The sequence below is a fragment of the Neolamprologus brichardi genome, chromosome 20 (assembly GCF_056152115.1).
Source record: "Neolamprologus brichardi isolate AB-2024 chromosome 20, ASM5615211v1, whole genome shotgun sequence".
Taxonomy (NCBI): Eukaryota; Metazoa; Chordata; class Actinopteri; order Cichliformes; family Cichlidae; genus Neolamprologus; species Neolamprologus brichardi.
Window position 1 is genome coordinate 9,345,985 of NC_142123.1, and position 21,101 is coordinate 9,367,085.

Below are 21,101 nucleotides of genomic sequence, written 5' to 3' on the forward strand. Positions count from 1 at the left end.
CACTGTTATCTTTTTACAAAAAAACAGCTGAACATGAGAGGTTTTTGGACCAATTTTTTGTTCTCCATTCTTTAAGCACCGGTTTGAGCACCGTTTAAGCACCGGCACCATTTCAAAAGTACCGGTTTGACACCGGTATCGGATAAAACCTAAACGATACCCATCCCTACAGACAACCATTCACACTCACGTTCACATCTATGGACAATTTAGAATCACCAATAAACTAAACCCCTTTGGACTGTGGGAGTACCCAGACGCAGACACGGGGAGAGCATGCAAGCTTCACACAGAAACGCCCTGGGCAGATGTTGAGTTGCTGCGAGGCAACAGTGCTAACCACAGCGCCACCGTGCTGCCACCTGACAGTAAAAAAAATATGTTATTATGACGTTTATTTTTAAAAAAATAAAACGACAGTGCACATAATACAGTAAAAGCAATACAGACATTTTTCTCTCATGCGTAGAACCAACTGGGTTTCTGGTGGGATCGGGTCATGTGAGTGACCACTGAGCCGTACATTGTTGTGTGGATTTAAACGAGGCAGCAAAGCAAAGAAACTGCATCAACAGTTTTTTTGTAATCTGACTTACTTGATGAATCACCACAGGCCTATTAGAATTCATTTTAAGATAAAATAAATGTTTTAAATTTTTAAGTATAATGTGAGTGGACAAGTACCGGCAGCTAATAGAACCTTTGATGTGAGGCTTGAGAGAGAAATTTGGACTTGCCAGATCACTTGGATTTGAATCTATTTACTTAGTTAATAGTCTGGGAGCTCAAATTACCCCCCAAAATACTCAAAAATTCCCTGCTGAACAGCTCTGCCAAATAGTCCTGAGTAATTAGCTATATCACCAATGTCATTATGATTTAATGCACACACATTAGGAAACTGTTAGATCTTGATTTAGAGTATACTCTAAATTCTGATCAAAGAAAACAAATTAAAAAAGTCAAAATAAAAGGAATTGGTTTTGACAGATAAACCAGTAGTTCTGTAGATTTTTATCCAGTGTATCGCCTCCCTGCAGGAGTCCAGATGATTCAGATGTGCTAATTATAGTAAATCCTAATAATCATATTGGTAATGATTTAGTACCTTGTCTTGTAAATACAGCCAGAACATTGCACTTATTAAAGAGAATTAACAAGGTCCCAAAAGCGATTGATCCTCTTCTCACTGATCCCTTTGTGTCTCACAGGTGGTCTCTACACCCTTGTGTACAATATTTCCTTCTTCATCATGTCTCAGACGACAGCATCTTTCCCTCCCGCTGGTAGTTACCTTAATAGCTCACCTCACAGTTGAGTGATGTCATTCATTACGCGCCTGCTTCACACTGCTGAGTATTATATGGCTGTTGCTGTCACACCGTGATCTCTGATTCACCCTGAACCTGAATGCAGTACAGTTAAGCCTGATTTGTAGACACAAGCTGCTGCGGTACCTATGTATCATTCAGTTTAAGCAAATGAGCATCTTAAAAAACAACGACTAAAGTTGATCTGATGTTTCTTACACTCTTCCAGTCAAAATGACATAGTTCAACTTGTACTGAAAAACTCTGTAACCTAACATAATGAATTATGTATTTAATGTAGTAAGTTTGATTCACTGCAAAAAATGAATATAAAGCCAGCAAATGTTAAACTAACAAGTGCCCCTGTACGGGCTTGACTTTCAGTAATGCCTAAGTTCTCATCTTTATTACTTCTTCTACACAACCTTCTCCCAAAACCACTACCTCTGTTTGATGCCGAGCCATTTTTTTGTTATTTTTTTTTCCCCCCCGCTCTCCAGTTTCTCGGTTTCACATCTCTTGCCAAGTTGCTGCTCAACTGACTCTGCGGTACCACACTCTGCTGTAAGGAAATTTTGGGGTAGTTTTCTAATCTATGCACAGCATCTGACTGAAACCCAAGCTTGATGCATAATGAATAACACGAAATAAAAGATGCAGACACCTGGGCACCATCTGTGTCAAGAAAGTTCTGTGTTTCTTTTCCCTTTTCCTTTCTCTGCCCATCCTACTTTTCCCTCCCTCCTGTGTGTTCATGGTAAGAAACACCCTTTCAGTGAGAGCTGCTGTTGCCACTAAAAACGTCTGTAGAACAGTTGACACAGTACGACAATCTTAGAATTTTCCCCAAACCCCTTTTCTTCTTCTTCTACTTCATCTTTTTTGTTGGATTTTGACATAAGCACTTTTTTTGTACTGGTAGAGAGAGTTAAAGGGTTTGTGTGGGATGAGTCATAGACAGGGAGGGGAGGGGAACACAGTGATATACTCCATCATCTTCTTTCCTTCTCAATCCCCTTTCATTGACTTTAGCGATAAAGTACTAGCTCTGCCCGGAAAATGGATGAAAAGCTGTCTACATCCGAAATGGACGTTCTGTCCATCCTTTTTGGGACATCAGCAGCTTTTCATAAAAATATTATTCTGTGCAGTTGGACGAGAAAAACTAACATTGTTTGTTTTGCTGATTTTTTTTTATTTTTAATTAAATTTTTTTAAGCTTAAATATACATGTTTGTGATAGATTTTTATATCAGTGAACTTTGTTCTTTTTATTTTCCAAACTCTGATGCATACAGGGGAAAAAACAGCTTTTGTGTGGCTGAGATTCAGCAATTTTTCCAGACTACTGGATTTTGAGTAGTTTTTCTTATAACTGCAGTGCTGCCTCATCATATTTTGATGCCTGGTGCTTTGGTCTAAAGAAGAGAGTAGACTGGGTTTTTGCGGGCACATTCACAGTCATTGTATTTGTATTAACATATACCATTAACAGTCTTTAATCTTTTGCACAACTCCTTTGCAAGGCGAAAAAGGAAATGTACAAATCTGATGAGAGTTTCAAACACAACATTGTGCCTTCCACAGAGCAGACAAAAGGGTATCCATAAATAGGATAGGAGGAGTTGCAGAGAATATTTTGGCAGGGCTCATACTGTGGAAGATCCGAAATGACACAAAGGTAATCCTATAAAACCCCAACTGCAGGGGGGTTACTTGTCGGAGTGAGTACTCGCAAGCATTAAAGATCTTTAACCATACTGCAGTGCTGTTAGGGCTGAGCTCATTTTTAACCTTGTATGTAGGAAACATACACTGTAGTGTAGTTTGGCCTTTTCTAACTGTATGAAGTTGTGATGAAATTACAAAATCAAAAAAAAGAAAAAGAATGAAGAAGGTAATTTTTTTAATTATCATTTTTCAAGGCAAAGTGGTAGAATTTAACATCAATAGCAAACCAAAGTCAAACAGTCTATTTGTGTTAGAGGTTAAAGTTAAACTGTCTTCAGTTGGATCTGCCCATTTAATTTTAATCATATCTTGAACCCTGGATTCCCTGAGAGTTTGTAAAACACTGTAGCACTCTGTTATGGATCCAACTTATGATGTAAAAATATCTTTTTCAATTTTATATTTTTCCTGAATAGTTTGAGGCTGAAGACATGGTGGGTGAAGAGTTAGCAACAAGGTTATGATAATTAATTAAAACGAAATGAAAATAAAACTGGCCAGGAACAAAACATTTTGGTTGCCTAAGATGAAAACTAAAATTAAGATTATATAATTTTGGAAAACCAAATAACTAAATAAAAATAATTAATTTTTAGTATTTGTTAATTTGGTAAAATATGATTAAGTGTTTATTGACACTTTACGGTTCTACAAGACTGTAAATCATCTGCTTTTCAAAACTTTTTGTGTTTGTATTCTAATACCCAGATCTTGCCCCTTTAAATATACTATATATTATATTTATATATCAGTCATATCCAGTCATGACCACTATCATTAAAACAAACAAACAAACAAACAAACATTATTTCCATTTGTAGACATATATATATATTTGCTGGTATAACTCTGTTCTGGATTTCACCACTCATACATGAAAGGTTAGATACGGGCATTAAAAACAGGACAAGGATCAGATGGGGTGGAACTGGGTTGATCAGTTGTTACTGCAGGTCACTGACCAGCCTCTAGGCCTGTGTGCCTGGAGCTTTAGCAATCGATTTCACAGCGATTTCCAGCAACCACTTTCAAAAATATGCATATTCTACTGCTTATGTGTTACCTTTAGGTTCCTCAATGCCATTGTCTTGAAACAAGCTACTGAAGTGAATGGAGCATCATGTATTGATTGTTACTGATGCTGTTGAAGGTGCAGTCATTAACCCTGTCAGAGAGAAAGATTGCAATGCTTTGCCAGGCTTGAAGGAAACCAACATACGCAGCGCATCAAACTCCACTTGACTCACCTTCCAAATGATCTGTGCTTTGTGTTGATGGCAGGAGTTGTGGGTTGTTGCTTGTCATTGGACGACCTCCTTGAATGATGACGATGTCTGCTTTATTGCTCATACCTTGTGTCTCATCTACGCTGCAGTGCCCCTCTGGACGAGCGTGTTTTCCAAGTTGAATTGTTGTCATTTCAGTTTCAGCCCTGGAAAATGATGCTTGGAGTGTAATGGAACATTGCACATAAGTCACGAACAGCAAAAATGGAATATTGAAAAATGAAAGCGTCTATGTGTGTTGGGTGTCAGGTGAATCCCTGCTTCTGGAGAAATATTAGATTGCATCGTGCCAAGGAGATGGATAACATTTTTCTGGGGAACTTGAGGATAATGACAGGGTAAAACAGCATATCTTTCTCATTTGGATACAGAAGAAGAGTTTGCCTATTTGTCATGAAATGCGTGCAGAATATTCAACGTAAATTTGCTGTATGTCTCCTTTTGCAGATCATAGTATTTTGAAGATTATTGAAGGAGCACATTTGGCCTGTGTCCTGAAAAAACATCCTGCACTGGATTCTGTCCTGCACCTCTTTCCAGAGAATGTCCTTGTATCTGGGGAAGAGAACATTCCTGGACTAGTAGCTTCCCCAACAGGTAAACTTTACATCACTGAGAAATTTTAGGATCTTAAGGGCCTTTTAAATAGGACATGCTGCGCCCTGAAACCCATTCTTTTCCTTTGCTTGCACCACCACACAATAATTGTCACTCACCCAACTTTGACTGCTACATGCTGTGACATACCTTCATGCAACCAAAAGAAATGAAGCCTAGAGCTGTTCTAAATTCAACCGCACAATGTACCAAAACTGAAGAAAGAAAAGTTGATTCTGTGCCTATTTGAGTTCAATAAACTTTATGACATGAGTTTACGTGCATGTAAGGACCTCGGGAGGAAAGCAGTGTGTTGTGGAAACGACACAGTTTTCACAAGTAGGGACAGCATCTAAGCTTTCTTTTTTATCGATGTGAGATACATGTTTTGAATGACTGGGAGCAGGCGTATCTAGTACATGGCGAGGAGTACTCATGTGTACTTAGTTATGCACTCCTCGTCAGAGTTTTTGTTAATATGTCAGCCTGCAAGAGTACAAAGCAGCATGTCAGTTAAAATACGTATGAATATTCATTGTGTGAAGTACTTTAGAAAAATATTGATATGTTTTGAGATTAGCATAAGATGAAAGCTCCCTAATGAATTGAATATCTGTAAGTCTGAGTTTTGGTTTTTACAGCTTGGTGAATTCAAATAGTTTGCCTTCAGCTTATGTGGCTGGATTGTTACTCTCATTAAGATTATTTTAAACACATTAAATGCTAATGACTGTCATGAGGCCTGTGAGCAGGAGAAGTTACTTGTTAGTCATTGTCTTGACTAATCAGCCTACTTTTGCCTTTTGCTCATTTATTCAATATATGCTTCCACAGACCCCCCCCCCCCCAATAAGGTTGGCTGTTAATGTGGTGTGCCTTTGCCCATCTTAAAGCGTCAGTTCTCTTATGAAGTACAAGACCTTATAAAATTTCAGAGAGAAGGATAAAGCCCCAAACACACCACAAGCCTAGAGAGTGTTTAGGACCATCTGGTAACCACTGGTCACAAGAGAAATATGCGTAATCCTCATTTGGCTGGCGAGTGGTTGCTGCAGGTTGCTTGGTGTTGCTAGGTGAAGTTGGTTGCACAGAAGAATATGATGCTTCATGGAAAACTCCTTGCAATTGCTTTGCTCACTAGCAAATTGCTGTGGTCACTCACATTCTTCAAGAAGGATTCCAGCTTGTCTGCAAACAGTTGCTAAATAGTTGCAGAACAGTCACTTGAAAGTGAAAAGTGTTACACAAACCAAAAACAGAGACCGTTAACCTTCAGAAGAAATGTTACACCTTTTGAAACATGTTAGCTTTAGTGGGAAGTTACAGCAAACATTCTTTGTTTTCAGTCAACCTTTTCAACTTTTGCAGTAGTTTACAAACAAGTTGGCCTCTTCCATGTAAATGAGTGGCTCCTGCAATTTTCTAGTATCCAAAGCAATCATGAGGTTTTTGTTGTAGCACCCTCTTTGTGACCGATTTCACCTAGCAACTGCAGCAAGATCGGGGGGTTAGGCCTGGGGGACTGAGGCCTCAACAGCTTAGTTCAGTGGGAAGTAAAAGGGGCAAAAGTGAGCCTAAAGAGCATAATTGTGCAGCTACTTACCAGTTAGTAAAGTATTGTGACAGATTGAGAATTTTATTGGGTGTACCTGCACTCATGTGTACTACAGATTGTGTGTACTTGTTGCACATTTTGTCCCCTTTCAACACCCCAGTGAGTTTAGAGTTGGAGTGATGTCACCTGAGTAATATGACACGGCTCAGTCAAAAACATTTAACATGTCATGTTTGATCTTATATTATATAGATCAACCGCTTCTCACTTTTCTCCTTCGAGCTGTCACAATAACATACGGGACATTCATCATAGTTATTCCCTTTTTTACAAACTTAGTTCCATCAGAAGTTGAAATGTCTGCAGTACTTAGAAAGTGAGTTTCTAAGGGGGAATGTAATGAAGTCTGACAGTGCAGAGCTATAATCATTGGGAGTCAGTGGGAGGTATGGTAGCAGGCTAATCCTCTTCATGTTCTGGGGCTGTGAGCAGCAGAGACCTAAGCTGCCTTTTAAGACCACAGCCACTGGCTTGATATTCACACTGCATTCAGAACAGTCCAACTCTGCGCTCCTGAGACAAGGGCTGCAATGAAATGCTCAGTGGCTGCATTACTCTTGAAGAGATTACAATCACACTGGCTATTTACTCTTTGTTGTGTCTGAACAGGGTGATTGTGCATTCAGACTTTCTTACCTCATCTGTTTGCTGCAGTGCTTTCTTCATTCAGTTCGGATTCAGTTAACGCCAAGTATCCAAAAGGAAACTGTTTTTGTCTGGTTTTTCTGACAGAAGCATTTCAGTCTTTCTCTGGTTTAAATATTCCAGTGACTGGGATTAGAAAGCTTTCCACAAAGCATTAAAGAAATGGATGTACTAAAAAAAGACTGAATTTCCTGATCCAGCTCAAGGACACGCCTATGACAAAGAAGGGAATATGATAATCAATAATACAATCAAGTTTAGCAGTTCTGTTACATAACATAAAATATCTGCATTCCCTATTCTTTCACTAGCTACTACAAAACCTGAATGGGAATATGTATATGTGTATATATATGTGTGTGTATATATATGTGTATACACACACACACACACACACACACACACACACACACACACACATATATATATATATATATATATATATATGTATGTATGTATGTATAGATATATATCTCTGTAACTAGCTTAATTATGACCCCTTATTTCAAGTCAGTTACAGACATGCAATACAGGGCTGAAGGAACATTGTGTTGATGTATACCAGGGATAGTGTGTTAGATGCCACATATATTTCTATGTGATTTGAAAATTCTCAATATCTCAGAAAATGACGGCTATCCATCTTCCACAAGCAGCCAAAATCTGTCCGTTAAGATGTTAGCCAGCTTAGATTCAATTGTCTTAGACCATGTAGAGAGGCGAGATATAGCAGCATGTCTTTGAGCTCTTTTTAATATGTCAAACCAGGACAGAAACCTTTCTGTTGCTGTCCTGACAGTCACTATTTTCCTGACTGCTGAGCTACTGAAAAATTCCCTTGCTTGGAAGTGTGTTATATTACTTGCTGATAAATACATATTAACCACTTTCATACTTTTAAGTCCTCAGTTTGTTCTATATGATGTGTTTTAAGTGTTTGTGCAGTTGTGGTCAGACATTTACATACTCATCATGGACATGAATATCATGATTTTGTGCTCTTAAAAATTTCTTTTCCTACGATATAATAATTGTACAGCATGAATGAATTTAATGAAAAACAAAAAATGTTTGCATGAGTTTGAATATATTTTGTATTTTCTATAATGCACACAGGGTTAAAATTATACATACAGACTCAAATACTTATATAGACTCCGCTAATATTTGGTTAAGTGCCCTTTAGCATATCGTGCCTCAAACAGACAGTTCAAAGAAATCATTCAAGGCCTCAAATACAAATGTCATTCATGCCCAGGATTAGTGCATGTAAACCTCTGACCATAACTGCAGTGTATAATGTAGATCCTTTAAATGTTCCATATTGTTTTTAAATGTAAGAAGAAATAATTCAGTACAGCAATTTCATGGGGTTAAATATCTTGCTCAAGGACACATTGGCATGCGGACTGAAGGAGCTGATAGAACTTTTGTTTTGTGGACAGCTGGCTCGAAATTCTGAGCTGCAGCTGCACAACTGACCAACTGACTCACTCGCTGATTGTCGCTCTTTCCTGTCAGACGCTTTGGTCGGAATCAATTTCTATGAAAGCTGGAATTTTCAGACTGTCTTTTTCAGCTCATCAATCTTGACAGCTGTAATTCTCAGCTGACATCAGGAGACACCGAACCTTCCAAATGTTATGAAATATTTTTTCCTTGATGGCTGTAAGGTAGCTTACGTGATGCTTCAGAAACTACTGCAAATTAAACTGGACTACAAAGACAATTAGCACATATAGGCCCATATTTCTATCTGTAGTTTGTAGTTGTAGTTTACTTGGTTCTGTTATGGGACCTTCTTCAGTTTCCCATCCTCATGCATGGGGATGCATGCACACATGAGAGCCTAAAGGTGGGGATAACACATGTCTCTGGCTCTTCCTGTGCATACATTGAAAGCCAGAGGCAGCAAGACGGCAGGCACAGAACAGAGAATGTATCAAGAACAACAGATGTGGATTAGGTGCAATAAAGCATGAATACAGAAGCTAGGGTGGAGGTGGATCGCAAAGCAGCTTGCAGATATCCTGATTTGGATTTTAGAAAGGTGTCAACAGAGTCATCAGCTGATGCGGCACTGAGATTGGCTGATCTGCCAGGATTGCAGATAATGTTTTGTCCTTAATTTATGTGAAGAGAATTTTAATAAATCTTTCATAAAACTGAAAAAATCCAGAATAAGCTTGTTGCACATATCATTCACTTTTATATATTAAACACAGAGTATACACACAGTGATTCTGCTTTTTTAAGCTGTGCATTTTCATTTGAAATCAGATTTTCATGTTTCTCGAACTTCTACGATGCCATTTTCGGGGGATGATGGAAAATTAATTTTACAAATGGGTCATGAACAAACTGTACTGAAATGTATTTCAGAACTTGTAGCTTGCATGTATTACACTAGATGGTGTTTTCTCCTTCACAGTAGTCCAAATGGAACAGACATTTTCTGAGCAGAAAACACATTTAACAGAGCAGGGAAGAAATCAATTTAGGCTAGGAAAGCACTTTAAATGTGACTGAGGAAAATCGTGTAAATATTGAGGCGTGTGTGTCAGTTGATGTTATGTTCACTCTGTCATCAGGAGATGCTCTGCTGAAGCCTCAGACGCTCAAAACGCTGCCCTTCACCCTGAACAGACTTACCATCTCCCTTCAGCCGTCCCTGGAGAAGTTCGAGAGCCAGCTGCTGCAGCTGATCAATGCTGACTGCCAGAACACAGTAAGGCCAAGCTTTCATAACACACACACAGTCTTGATAGTTTTTGCAGATGACACATCAGGGATGGTTAGATGACTGTTTTTCATAAAATACACAGATCTGTCTCATGTTCTTTAAAGTCCATATTCTCATGCGGAGCTCTGCAGTTGGAACCATTTAAATTGCTACTGCAGTCGAAAACGATATTCCATTGATAAAAAATATACTGGCAAAATGTCATTTCGAACTATATACACTCATAAAGCATGTCTTTTCCTCATTTTACATCCTATTTCCCTTAAATGCACAGTATATGTGGTGCTTACTTGGGAAAAGCAAATCTCCTTACGGTTCCCTTTTATGAAGATACATGTACGATGCATACGTACAGTCCTGATATCATTCTTGTGAGGTGGCCATTCACCAATCTCCTCTAATTAAAGATGACCAGGATGGCCTTGACATACCTCTGCCAAGATTATTTTCTCCGGCCTACTTTCCTTTATCTCACTTTCCGTTTCTTTAGTGTGCGAGCCAGAGCCCTTTTACAGCTGCCACTGCAATTTAAGCCACATCACCTCCCAAACTAAATGGAGCTTATCTATCCTCTTTTCTTTTTTTCTTGTCTGTGGAAACCCAGATGGTTAACCGTATTTGACAGGTGCAGCTTTGGACTAGCAATTATATGTACAATGGCTTCGCACAGGCCCTATCTGTTCACTTCAGCCTAAGTGAGATGTGTCTCCAGTAAGGATGGGAATTGATATGACAACACTGTCACTCCATATCTCTCTCTGCCTGCTCTTTGATACTGCTGGGTTTAATCCCCAAACTCAAACACAGGGGACTAAAGGAGTGTAGATTTGATTAAGTGGAGCAAATAGTAGGAGCTGTTGTAAGTGTGTCTGTGATGGAATAACCAAAATTCTTCAAGAAGGCAGATCTTGTCAATCGTAGCCATCTTGAAAACACTATGGGTGTTTATCTTCTTTTTTAAGAATTCAGTCGTGTGTAAAACTGCATGTATAGAACAAGGTTAGGGTAGTCAACAGAACTGAAAAAGTCAGTGTTGGTAAAATCTGTGGACACAAACAGGACAAGTGTTTGGTCTATTGTATTTCTTGTACTGTTATTGACTTTCTAAATCTTAAAAGCTGAAAAATGCCATCAATAGCCAAAATTAAAACTAGAATCAAAACAAAACTAATCTGAAAACTAAAAGAAATTAAACTGAATTTTAAACCAAGATTAAAAAAAAAACAAATGAAAATAACAGTACTTATCAATCAAATCTGATTAGAAATGGACTAAAACATTTGCTGACTTTTTCCAGTTCAGGGAAGTTGTACTTTTAATCCACAGTTGCATTATAATGTTAATGTTAAATAATCAGTATCTTATTCATTCCATGTAATAGCCTAACTAAGATGAAAAAAATCTGTTTTCATAAGTTATCTGGCCAAGAGGACAACAGATTAATAGCAAAAGAAATCGTACAAATGCAACTCTCACACAGCACAAACAAATAAACACAACATCCACATCATATGCAGTAATATGTCATAAAAAAGTAAAAATTCAAGAGCAATCTCACTGAAAAAGGGAACAATATAAACTTATTGTAAATCCTCCCACAGTAATGTGTTACGACAAGTTCAGGTCCCCGTGTAGATTACTCCAGAAACAATGGGACAGCATAATTTAAAAGACATTTTGCACAATTTCTGTTCTGACACTGGGGACCAACATCTGTATAACAGCGTGAAAACAAAGGTCCAAACTCATTATGGTTTTTACACATGCGTGTACTGTGACAAGAACAAGCCAACACAAACAAAAATTTTTTTTATAAACAACCGGTGGAAAAAGGTTCAGACATACAGACATGGCCACTTAACAGCAGCATAGGAAGAACAGTGAAGCATATAAATTTCACAACACGTTCTCATCCCATCGTGTAAAATCCCGACGATTGTGACAAATCGTTGCTATGTTACGCATTATTAATGATAATGCTCCTTTAGGTTCTGGTCTGGTGCATTCATAGCAGGACACTGTAATTCAGTAATGACAAAAAATATGGCAGAAATCAAGTGTTTTTCTCATTTTGAGTGAAAACTAGATGCTTATTTTTCATACCATAAAAAGGTGGTTTATAGTTGTTATATACCAGCACAGAGTTGACAGCGAGTATAAATATCGGTCTAATTTTTTACATAGAAGTTGTATTCCTTTTGGATAGAACTGTGTAGAATCTCGATAATGCAAAAGATCCACAGAAGAATAAATATTTTATTTATTCATTTATTTTTTTGGCTGACTTATAGTTGGATGGTGGTTCTTATCCTCAGTAGTCTTGTTGTAAACTTGACCAAAGGTATCAAGGTACAAAACCTACTGCCAGCACAACAGTCAGCTTGTGATGATGGAAGATTGAAGAGCTAGTGGAGCTAAGGACCTGTAATTTCACAAGGTTTTACATGCACTTGTATATGCAGGTCATGCAGCCCTAAACCTCCCTTTAGAACATTATTGATTGATTTGTACAATCAAACAGTCAGTTAGGGTTTTGTCTCCACTACTTTTGCATTAATGAAACATATTTCAGTAAAAACTAAAAAAAAAGACTAACCCAGTTTTTTTTTCTTTTCCAAACAGGCCTATTCCCTTTGGCACTTCAATCATTAAGCATTTACAGGCAGCTCTGCCCTTTTAATGTTTTGTCCCCCTTCTCGTTTCCAAGGATATTTCTTGTATTTCAATCCAGTTTTTGTTGCATGCATACAGTTTGAAATTATTTCTGTATATTTTATTTCCGTACCTAAGTGTAAATATGGGAAAGTAGACTACAACTTTTACTCTGTGAGCAAAGTGTCATGCTAGCATGAATAATTTTCTCATATTGGCGTTCACACTTTTTTTCCCTCCTTGGTGAGATGTTCTTTGCAGGTCCTCATAATCAGCCTATGTTGCGTAGATGAGTTAAATGTTCCAGACTTTTATAACTTCAGCGATATGACGACATTCTCACGTCTGCAAGAGGTGTTAATACATGCAGAAGTCAGCTTGATTGCAGCTTTTAATTAAAACGTGTGCGCATGTGTGTGTGTGTGACAGAGAGAGAGAGTGAGAAAGACAGACAGACAAAGAGAAAGGGTGTGTGTGTGATCTGTATGTGACCTTTAAAGTGTGACTCCAGCTGGATTGTCATCAAGCTGTCTCTGAAGTGATGCTGACACCTCACATGCCAACTCCGTTTTACCGTTTTGTCTGTGTGTGTGTGAGAGAATGAATGTGTGTGACTCCATGCTAGCGTGCTTAAATGATACTGAGGCAGGAATGGAATAGCAAAAATGAAGAGGAATGGGGAAGAAGATGAATGTACAGTAGAGCATGAGACAAAATCCTTATACTGGCTGCTTGTCTAACATATCGTCTTCACTTAATCTCCCCATAAGTATTGCTATTTTTAGCTCAATAAACTATCCCAGTGTTGCTTCTTTCTACAGTCCACTTTCCCATATATTATACAGCCTGTGCCCTAGTTGATGTGCTTTTTTATGTGGACTAGTGTAGCTACTTTACTTTTATATAACAGTTTAATGAGCACAAGATTAATTTGAATTGCAGTCTTGGACCTCTTCAAACACACTCTGACCCCCTGTTTAAAAAAAAAAAAAGAGAGAGAGAGAGAAAATTAACACTACTCTTCCGAGATGCTTGAATTTGTCTACATTCCCCAAAGCCAAAGCCAAAGGCTTACACCTCCAGTGACCTGTAGCACCCGCTCACCTATATCTTCAATAAAACCTATTGCGCTTGTTGAAAGGGCCTGATATCTTGTCAGAATGTATGTAACATTTTAGCTTGTGATCAAAAGAGCAGAGAGAACAGAAGATGATGAAGAGGAGGAGAAGAGCAGGGGAGGACCAATGCCGCGCCGCAAGCAGAACAAAACGCCTTAGGCTGATTTAATGAACGGAGAAAGACTGTGGCAACAAAGCTCGGGGAAGTTTTCATTTGTCCTAAAAGAAGAAAATTCACTCAAAGTAGGACTGCCCCTGTGGACGCGGTAGTATTTTAAAAAAAAAAAAAAGAAGAAGAAGAAAAAAGAAGCATTTTTTGTTTGAACATTTCTGAACAAGAGCAGCGTTCTTGCACATTGTTCTCCAAGGAAACCCAGTTTGACTGCAGGCCACTTACCCATGTAATTGATGCAGTGCAAAAGAACAGGGTTATGCAGTTGGCGAGCATAAAATATTCATGGGATCCAGGTCTTCGTAGTGATTGACGATCCAATCATTAGAGGAGATAGACTGCAACTGATTATAGACACTGTAAGTCAGACAAGACAAGAATTGCACAGCTGTTGAATCAGGAAAGAGATAAACTTTAAACATCATCAAGACATTATTATTGAATTGATTTTCACCTGATTCTTTTCTCTCTGTCATGAATTATTTTAAAATCCCTCTGAGTGTCTTTGAACACTGTTTCAGATGACATGCAATACCATACAATACAATAAAGCGCTCCTGAAAAACAAAAATTCTGCAAAAACACTGATTTCACTCTTTCACCTGCATTTAAAAAGTCTGCAAACATGCAAAGAAACTCATTATATATATATATTTTTTTGTACAAAACAGTTTGGTTTTTTTTACAAAACAATGTATTGCATTTTAATTTTTTAAGTATTAGTTTTATAGAATTTGAATAGCCAGTATGGAAATGTAAAATAAACTGAGTCCAGATAGAGAAATTAAAGTGTTACATTCTGTGGTCATTTATTGATTACATGCTGCCAAGCCTCCAGTGAGGTCTATGTAAATTTCAGAAAATCCATTTTAGTGAGCACAGATGTCACTTAAAGATAGTTGACCAGTATGAGTCAGATATGTGTCGAAACCACTGACTGTGACACTGTAAGATAAACTATTCAGAAATTGGAACACGAGAATCAAATGTCATTTATCGATGATATTCCACTAAGCTTGCTTTATGTACTGTCACTGCAGAGATGTTGTTGCAGGAAGAGTTGCTACTGCTGATTATCGTTTCAATAGGGATTATCATTTCACTCACCTCATGCTGGCTGTTTCCTGACTGTAATGCTGAAGAAACATTTTTTTATTTTTTATTAAAACGGCGATTATGTAAAATTACGTTTTTGTTTTGTTTTGTTTTTTAGCAACCTTATAATTTTTTTTATTCTAGAAATCACCTTACATTTTAGGAAGTATAGAAGTAACCTGATGGTTCAGGTCCATTTTGATACAGCTGCCTAAATATCATTTAGCCCTTGTGTCTCATTATTGCTCATCACCCTCAGTTACACAGGCCTACAGACTGGCTGGTGACCCCCTGGTGGCTAGGCATAAATTTATATTCTCTGACTGGCTGGTGAGTGGTTGCTGGGTGTGACTACTGTAATGGTTGTCTGTATTGTGTATAGAAGATGCCAACTTGTCTGCAAACGCTCACTATCTCCTGAGCTGTAGTGAAACCAGAAAAAGTGCGACACAAACCAGGAATGTATATATATGTATGTATAAATGTCAAAGTGCAACTTGTCTTACCCATTAAAGCAACATTTTCCAAAAGGCACAACTTTTACTTTAACCTCCAAAGACCTGCTGTCCACATTTTGGGCTGTCAACAAGTTTTACTGTTTCAAATGAGCCATATTGCTCAAAGGGACACAATCTGCACTGAAGGAACAATGGGCTGGGAGGTCCATTGTTCCTTCAGTGTGCTGATTTCAGTCATTATGCAAATGTACTGTTTTATAGGATATAAGAAACCTGCAGTCAGCTGACACTGAAGAACTTGGATGAGTGACAAAACGTGTGTCCCACTGAAAACGCTACGTCCAGATGAACAGAATCAATCAATGAAGCTCTATGGAGCGACACTACTTAAGCACATATATTGAACACACAGTTACACAGATGTTCCTTTGGTACTGTTAATACTGAGGTTAAAATTGTCCCTAACAAATTTCAAAGAAAATTCTGAATTGTGACTCATTAAAACAAACAAACAGTTGTCTACAATATAAATAATTAGGCTTGGATCTGAGTACTACAGAGAAATTAGGGTTAAAAAATAACATGAAATGGATTTTTTCTTCCTGGTGTGTGTTGTCAGTGAGAAACAACCTTATCCTTTAAAGTTATGATATGATATCACATATTTTTGTGCTGTTGGTGCTCATAGTTGGACTCAGCATTAAGGGTTTCCTTCCAAGTGGGACCAACTGTGAGACAACATAATGTGATCATGATGGTGTAGAACTCCATGTGCTGTGGTTGAAAGTGTTACGCTACGCTTAGGGACAAATGGAATGAAATGGGGAGGGGAACGGAAAGGGAGCAGTATGAGCGTGTGTTTGACTCAATATTTTTGGTTGGTGAATTATGGAAGTGTTTCAGCGGTCGGGCAACAGTGATTTATCGGTGGAAGCTCTGTGCCAGTTAAAATTTGTTAAGGAGTAGGGGAGTGGGAGGATGAGAGCAGCATGCTAATGATGCTGCTACTGTTTCTTGCCACGAATGATTCACCCTCAATATGGGGGAGCTAACATCCACTGCGTGGGTAGGAGCACATACTCACTCGCTCACTCACTCACTTACTCACTCACTCAGTCACTCACTCACTCACTGTCTTGATATGGGTGAAAATGAACACAGGTCATGAATGCATTTGACTTAAAGGTGTGTGAAGCTTGATCTGCCTATACTACACTCTTTCAAAAAACAAAACAAAGGTTTCTATTGTAGGTGTGTGCCCTGATTGCACAGATCAAACAGGTTAAAACATGAAAAAAAAAGGTAAATTACCAGCTCGCATCTTCTCCCTGGCTATGTGAGAAGTGTATGATCATAAAAGCTCAGAAGTGTTTCCCTTTGTTTGCCGGTTTTCAAAGGTAAGAGAAATATGCTGGAGTTGTATAACTGACTTGGTAATTGGCTTATACAAAACTCTTGTGGGACATAATTTCAACTGCTTTTTTTCTCTCACACTCTCTTGCCATTTCTCTTTCACACACTCACACACGCCCCTTGAGATGACAGTTGCCATCTGTAGAGTTATTATTACCTGTTACAACAGCCTACACATTGATTTCACAAAGTACTGACATGAAAACTTACTGATTAATAGCTGACAGCTTTTAATGGTGCCTTGCAGAAAAAAAAAACTCAGAAGCATCAGGGAAAAAAAATCTGCAAAAGCTATAAAGGTGGTTTTGCTTTTAATTATTTTGTCGTGAAACCAGTAAAGAACCATTTTCCTGTTATTTTTCTGTATTCATGAGGAATATATACATAGATGGAGGAAAATACCAAATAAACAATCGCAATATTCTTGGCCAATCTGAAACCTGCTAATTACACTATTTGTCACGTAATATATTTTTCTTAAACTTTTCTTTAATGGAAATTTAAAGTTGTAGTAATAATGAAACATAGACCATTAATTACCTTTTATATTTTATCTAAATCGGTACCAAGTTACATTTCAATAAAAAGTGCTCCTAGTTTCTGGACAGAGCTGTTATATACAAATAAAAATCAGTTAATTGCATTATACTTTACTTGACTGAAAATATTCCAAGTCTCCTTTTTGCCAAAACCCAACACGCATTTCTTATATTTGTGGTTGTCTGTCTTCAGTTAAAAAACAAAACAACACACATCTTTTCTGAAGCATGTAATCGTAGAGTAACCATTACAGAAACATTAATGCCTACAGTTAATAAGTTTTGTTCTTTTGTTGTGTTTTGCTGTTTTTGCTACCTTAAGGCACTGTAAACCTACACAGTTTTTAATGTTTCTTCATTTTCTGTGTTAAGCTGATTGAGTTTCATGTAATGAAATCTGCTTTATAAATACAATTGTCATTATCATAAAACTATTAAAAAAAATTATAGTACTATAGTCTGAAAGGCAAATGATGGTCGTTCCTGCACTTGGTTTTTAAATTCTCCCATTTTATCAAAGTTCTGGGAGTTATCCTTTTGTACAGGTATGATGCAAGTGTTTCATTGCAGTACTGAGATGGGTCAACCTTAAAAACAAGATAAAGTGACTAAAACAAAGCCCCAAATGGAATAAGAACCAAACTGGCTTCTGGCAAACATAAGGGGTGTTCACATAGGAAGTGAGTACGCATGCAACAATTGCTGATGGCTGGCCGGTAGTGGACTTTCTAGGCTCTGGTTGCCTATATAGCCCTCTAATGTGTTCACCATTCGTTCATGTCAATGAATGGTATCCTTCGGTCAGAGTAGTAGTCACTTTGATTGGTCGCAACATTTTGAAAAGTTTAATTTCGCATCGCCAGCTGTTACTTCACTATTAGTTCTCTGAAGTCACCAAATGTTATTGACTTTCTGAACGTCACACGTTTGAGCGGCTTCTTGTATGTAGACACCTCTATTCCACCAGAAATCATTCCAACACCCAAATAATTTCTCTGAATTTGTTGAGCGAAGTGGATTAGTTCACCGCCTCCTAGCAGTAACCTTGTGCATACCATTGTGATGCTGATAGCATCTGAGCTAAAAGTCAGTATTTCACATACTTCATTCAGTTTAGGTTTTGCCTATTTGCTACACTTTCAGTTGAGTAAACTGAGTAATTAAACCTCCCCATACTTTAAGTTCCCATTTGTTTTGTTTTTTCACTAACACACAAACAAGCAGCTGCATTTCCTTCAGATAGTCAGTGTAAGATAAAGTGGATGATTGGGAATGAGGAGGACTATTATTAATTGTATTGTCAAGATAAGTAAGAAAAGATGTAATTAGTGTTTGAGTGATAGAGTCATTAAAAATATTTTCCCAGTTATATATTTCAGCTGGCCTCTGCTTTGGCACCTCAGTCACATGAAAATGAAGGCATTTGCCTCTAAGTGAGACGATGATTATATTTAATGGCTTTATTATTAAAGTTCAGCCCAGGAAAGTGCCAGGAAAAAGACTTTCTGAAACCACATTCTTGTTCACTCATTACTAGTTGCACAATTAACATTAACTTCATATTATTAGAAAATAGAGGTGCTGGAGACGTTGATTTTGGCAATGCTGATGATGATAACAAGCTGAGTAAATGGCATTGTGGCATTTTAATTTTTTTTTAAAGCTAAAAGTACACTGCACACTAGGCTGCTCATTTGTACTGTTGTTTGGATTTTTGAGCATTTGCATAAATATCAATGTATGAGTGAGAAACTTGATCAAAATATGTAAATACAGCATAGAAGAATTGACTTTCAGCTGCACTCTTATTCACAAGAGGTCACTACAGCAGGTAGCTCCAACAGGGAATGTTATTACCCCCAGCCTTAAAGTGTTAGTAAACTATACCAGAGTTGCTTGTCAAATGGATGAACAGTGTCTGAAACTTCCTCCACTCATTACTGGCATCATAATTTGTGTAACTTTCTACACTGAACATCCACACCCACATCCTACAGTTACTGGCCAGGTGTGTGGAGCTGAGAAAGTGCCATCTGCTTCTCTCCAGGTTTCATTTTCGCTCTTTACATAGCTCTTTCTGACACTTTCACTGTCATAACTAATGATGGCTTCCAAAGACTGTCACAGAATGTGTGCTGTTAGCTTCAAATGATTATTATTGTGCACCTCTGTAATGACAGCAGGTTTTGAGTGATATAACACGGTTGGATAATAAGTAATGTGAACTTGGATACTTTTACCTTTAGGTTTGTTTGGTAGTAGATTTTCAGACTCATGTCAGGATTGTCTATTAGGCTTCATCTTAATATAGTTTGCATAACTGACTTGTATTGATGTGGTTTTCAGTCAGTTTAAGGTTTAATGCACTATGTTGCTGAAAGTAATCACTTTGCTTTGCTATATGCTTTCACACGTATTTCACACAAACTTGAGTGACATCCCATTGTTAATCCATGGAGTTTGACATGATGTTGGGCTATGATGGCTTCAGTTATTCTAGGAAGGCTTTCCACAAGGTTATAGGTGGTTAATGGGATTTTTTGAACATTCTTTCAGAAGCACATTTGTGAGGTAAGACACTGATGTTGGACACAAAAGTCGCAGTCTCTGCGCTAATTCATCATAAAGGTGTTACGTCAGGTTGAGGTCAGGACTCTGTGCAGGCCAGTCAACTTCTTCCACACCACACTCGCTCACTGTCTTTATGGACCTTGCTTTCTGCACTTTTGTACAGTCATGTTATAACAGAAAGGGGCCATCCCCAAACTGTTACCACAAAGTTGGAAGGATAAAATTATCCATTATGTCTTGGTATGCTGAAGCATTCAGCATTCCTTACACTGGAACTTAAGGGCCAAGCCCGACTTTTAAAAAACAACCTCACGTCATAATCCCCAGTCCACCAAACTTTACAATTGGCACAATACAGGGTGGGCCATTTATATGGATACACCATAATAAAATGGGAATGGTTGGTGATATTAAAGTCCGGTTTGTGGCACATTAGTATATGTGAGAGGGCAAACTCCTCAAGATGGGTGGTGACCATGGTGGCCATTTAGAAGTCGACCATCTTGGATACATCTTTTGTTTTTTCAATAGGAAGAGGGCCATGTGACACATCAAACTTATTGGTAATGTCACAAGAAAAACAATGGTGTGCTTGGTTTCAACGTAACTTTATTCTTTTATGAGTTATTTACAAGTTTCTCTTTGTTCACAGCCATTGACATGTCGAAGAGGTTAACATGTGAGGAGCGGATTGAAATTGTGTTGATATCTGGTGAACGCAGTAACCGGGTCATTGCAGCAGATTTCAATGCAAGACACCCTACGAGACCACCCATCTCCCATGCTACGTGTTACGTGTCACGTGTTAACCTCTTCGAGAGAAACTTGTAAATAACTCATAAAAGAATAAAGTTACATTGAAACCAAGCACACCATTGTTTTTTCTTGTGACATTACCAATAAGTTTGATGTGTCACATGGCCCTCTTCCTATTGAAAAAACAAAAGTTGTATCCAAGATGGCCGACTTCTAAATGGCCACCATGGTCACCACCCATCTTGAGGAGTTTGCCCCCTCACATATACTAATGTGCCACAAACAGGACTTTAATATCACCAACCATTCCCATGTTATTGTGGTGTATCCATATAAATGGCCCACCCTGTACATTCAGACAAGTACCCTTCCCCTGGCAACTGCCAAACCCAGACTCATC

General features: G+C 38.1%; 1 protein-coding gene across 2 annotated transcripts in view; it reads left to right on the plus strand.

The window, feature by feature from the left end:
* Positions 1-21,101, plus strand: part of nphp4 (nephronophthisis 4) — a 166,242-nt gene that overhangs the window by 29,993 nt on the left and 115,148 nt on the right. For both annotated transcript variants that reach the window (XM_006785366.2, XM_006785367.2), the window contains exons 5-6: positions 4,775-4,924; positions 9,776-9,912. In XM_006785366.2, coding sequence (XP_006785429.2) covers positions 4,775-4,924; positions 9,776-9,912 — 287 coding nt within the window. The remainder of the gene's footprint in view (positions 1-4,774; positions 4,925-9,775; positions 9,913-21,101) is intronic.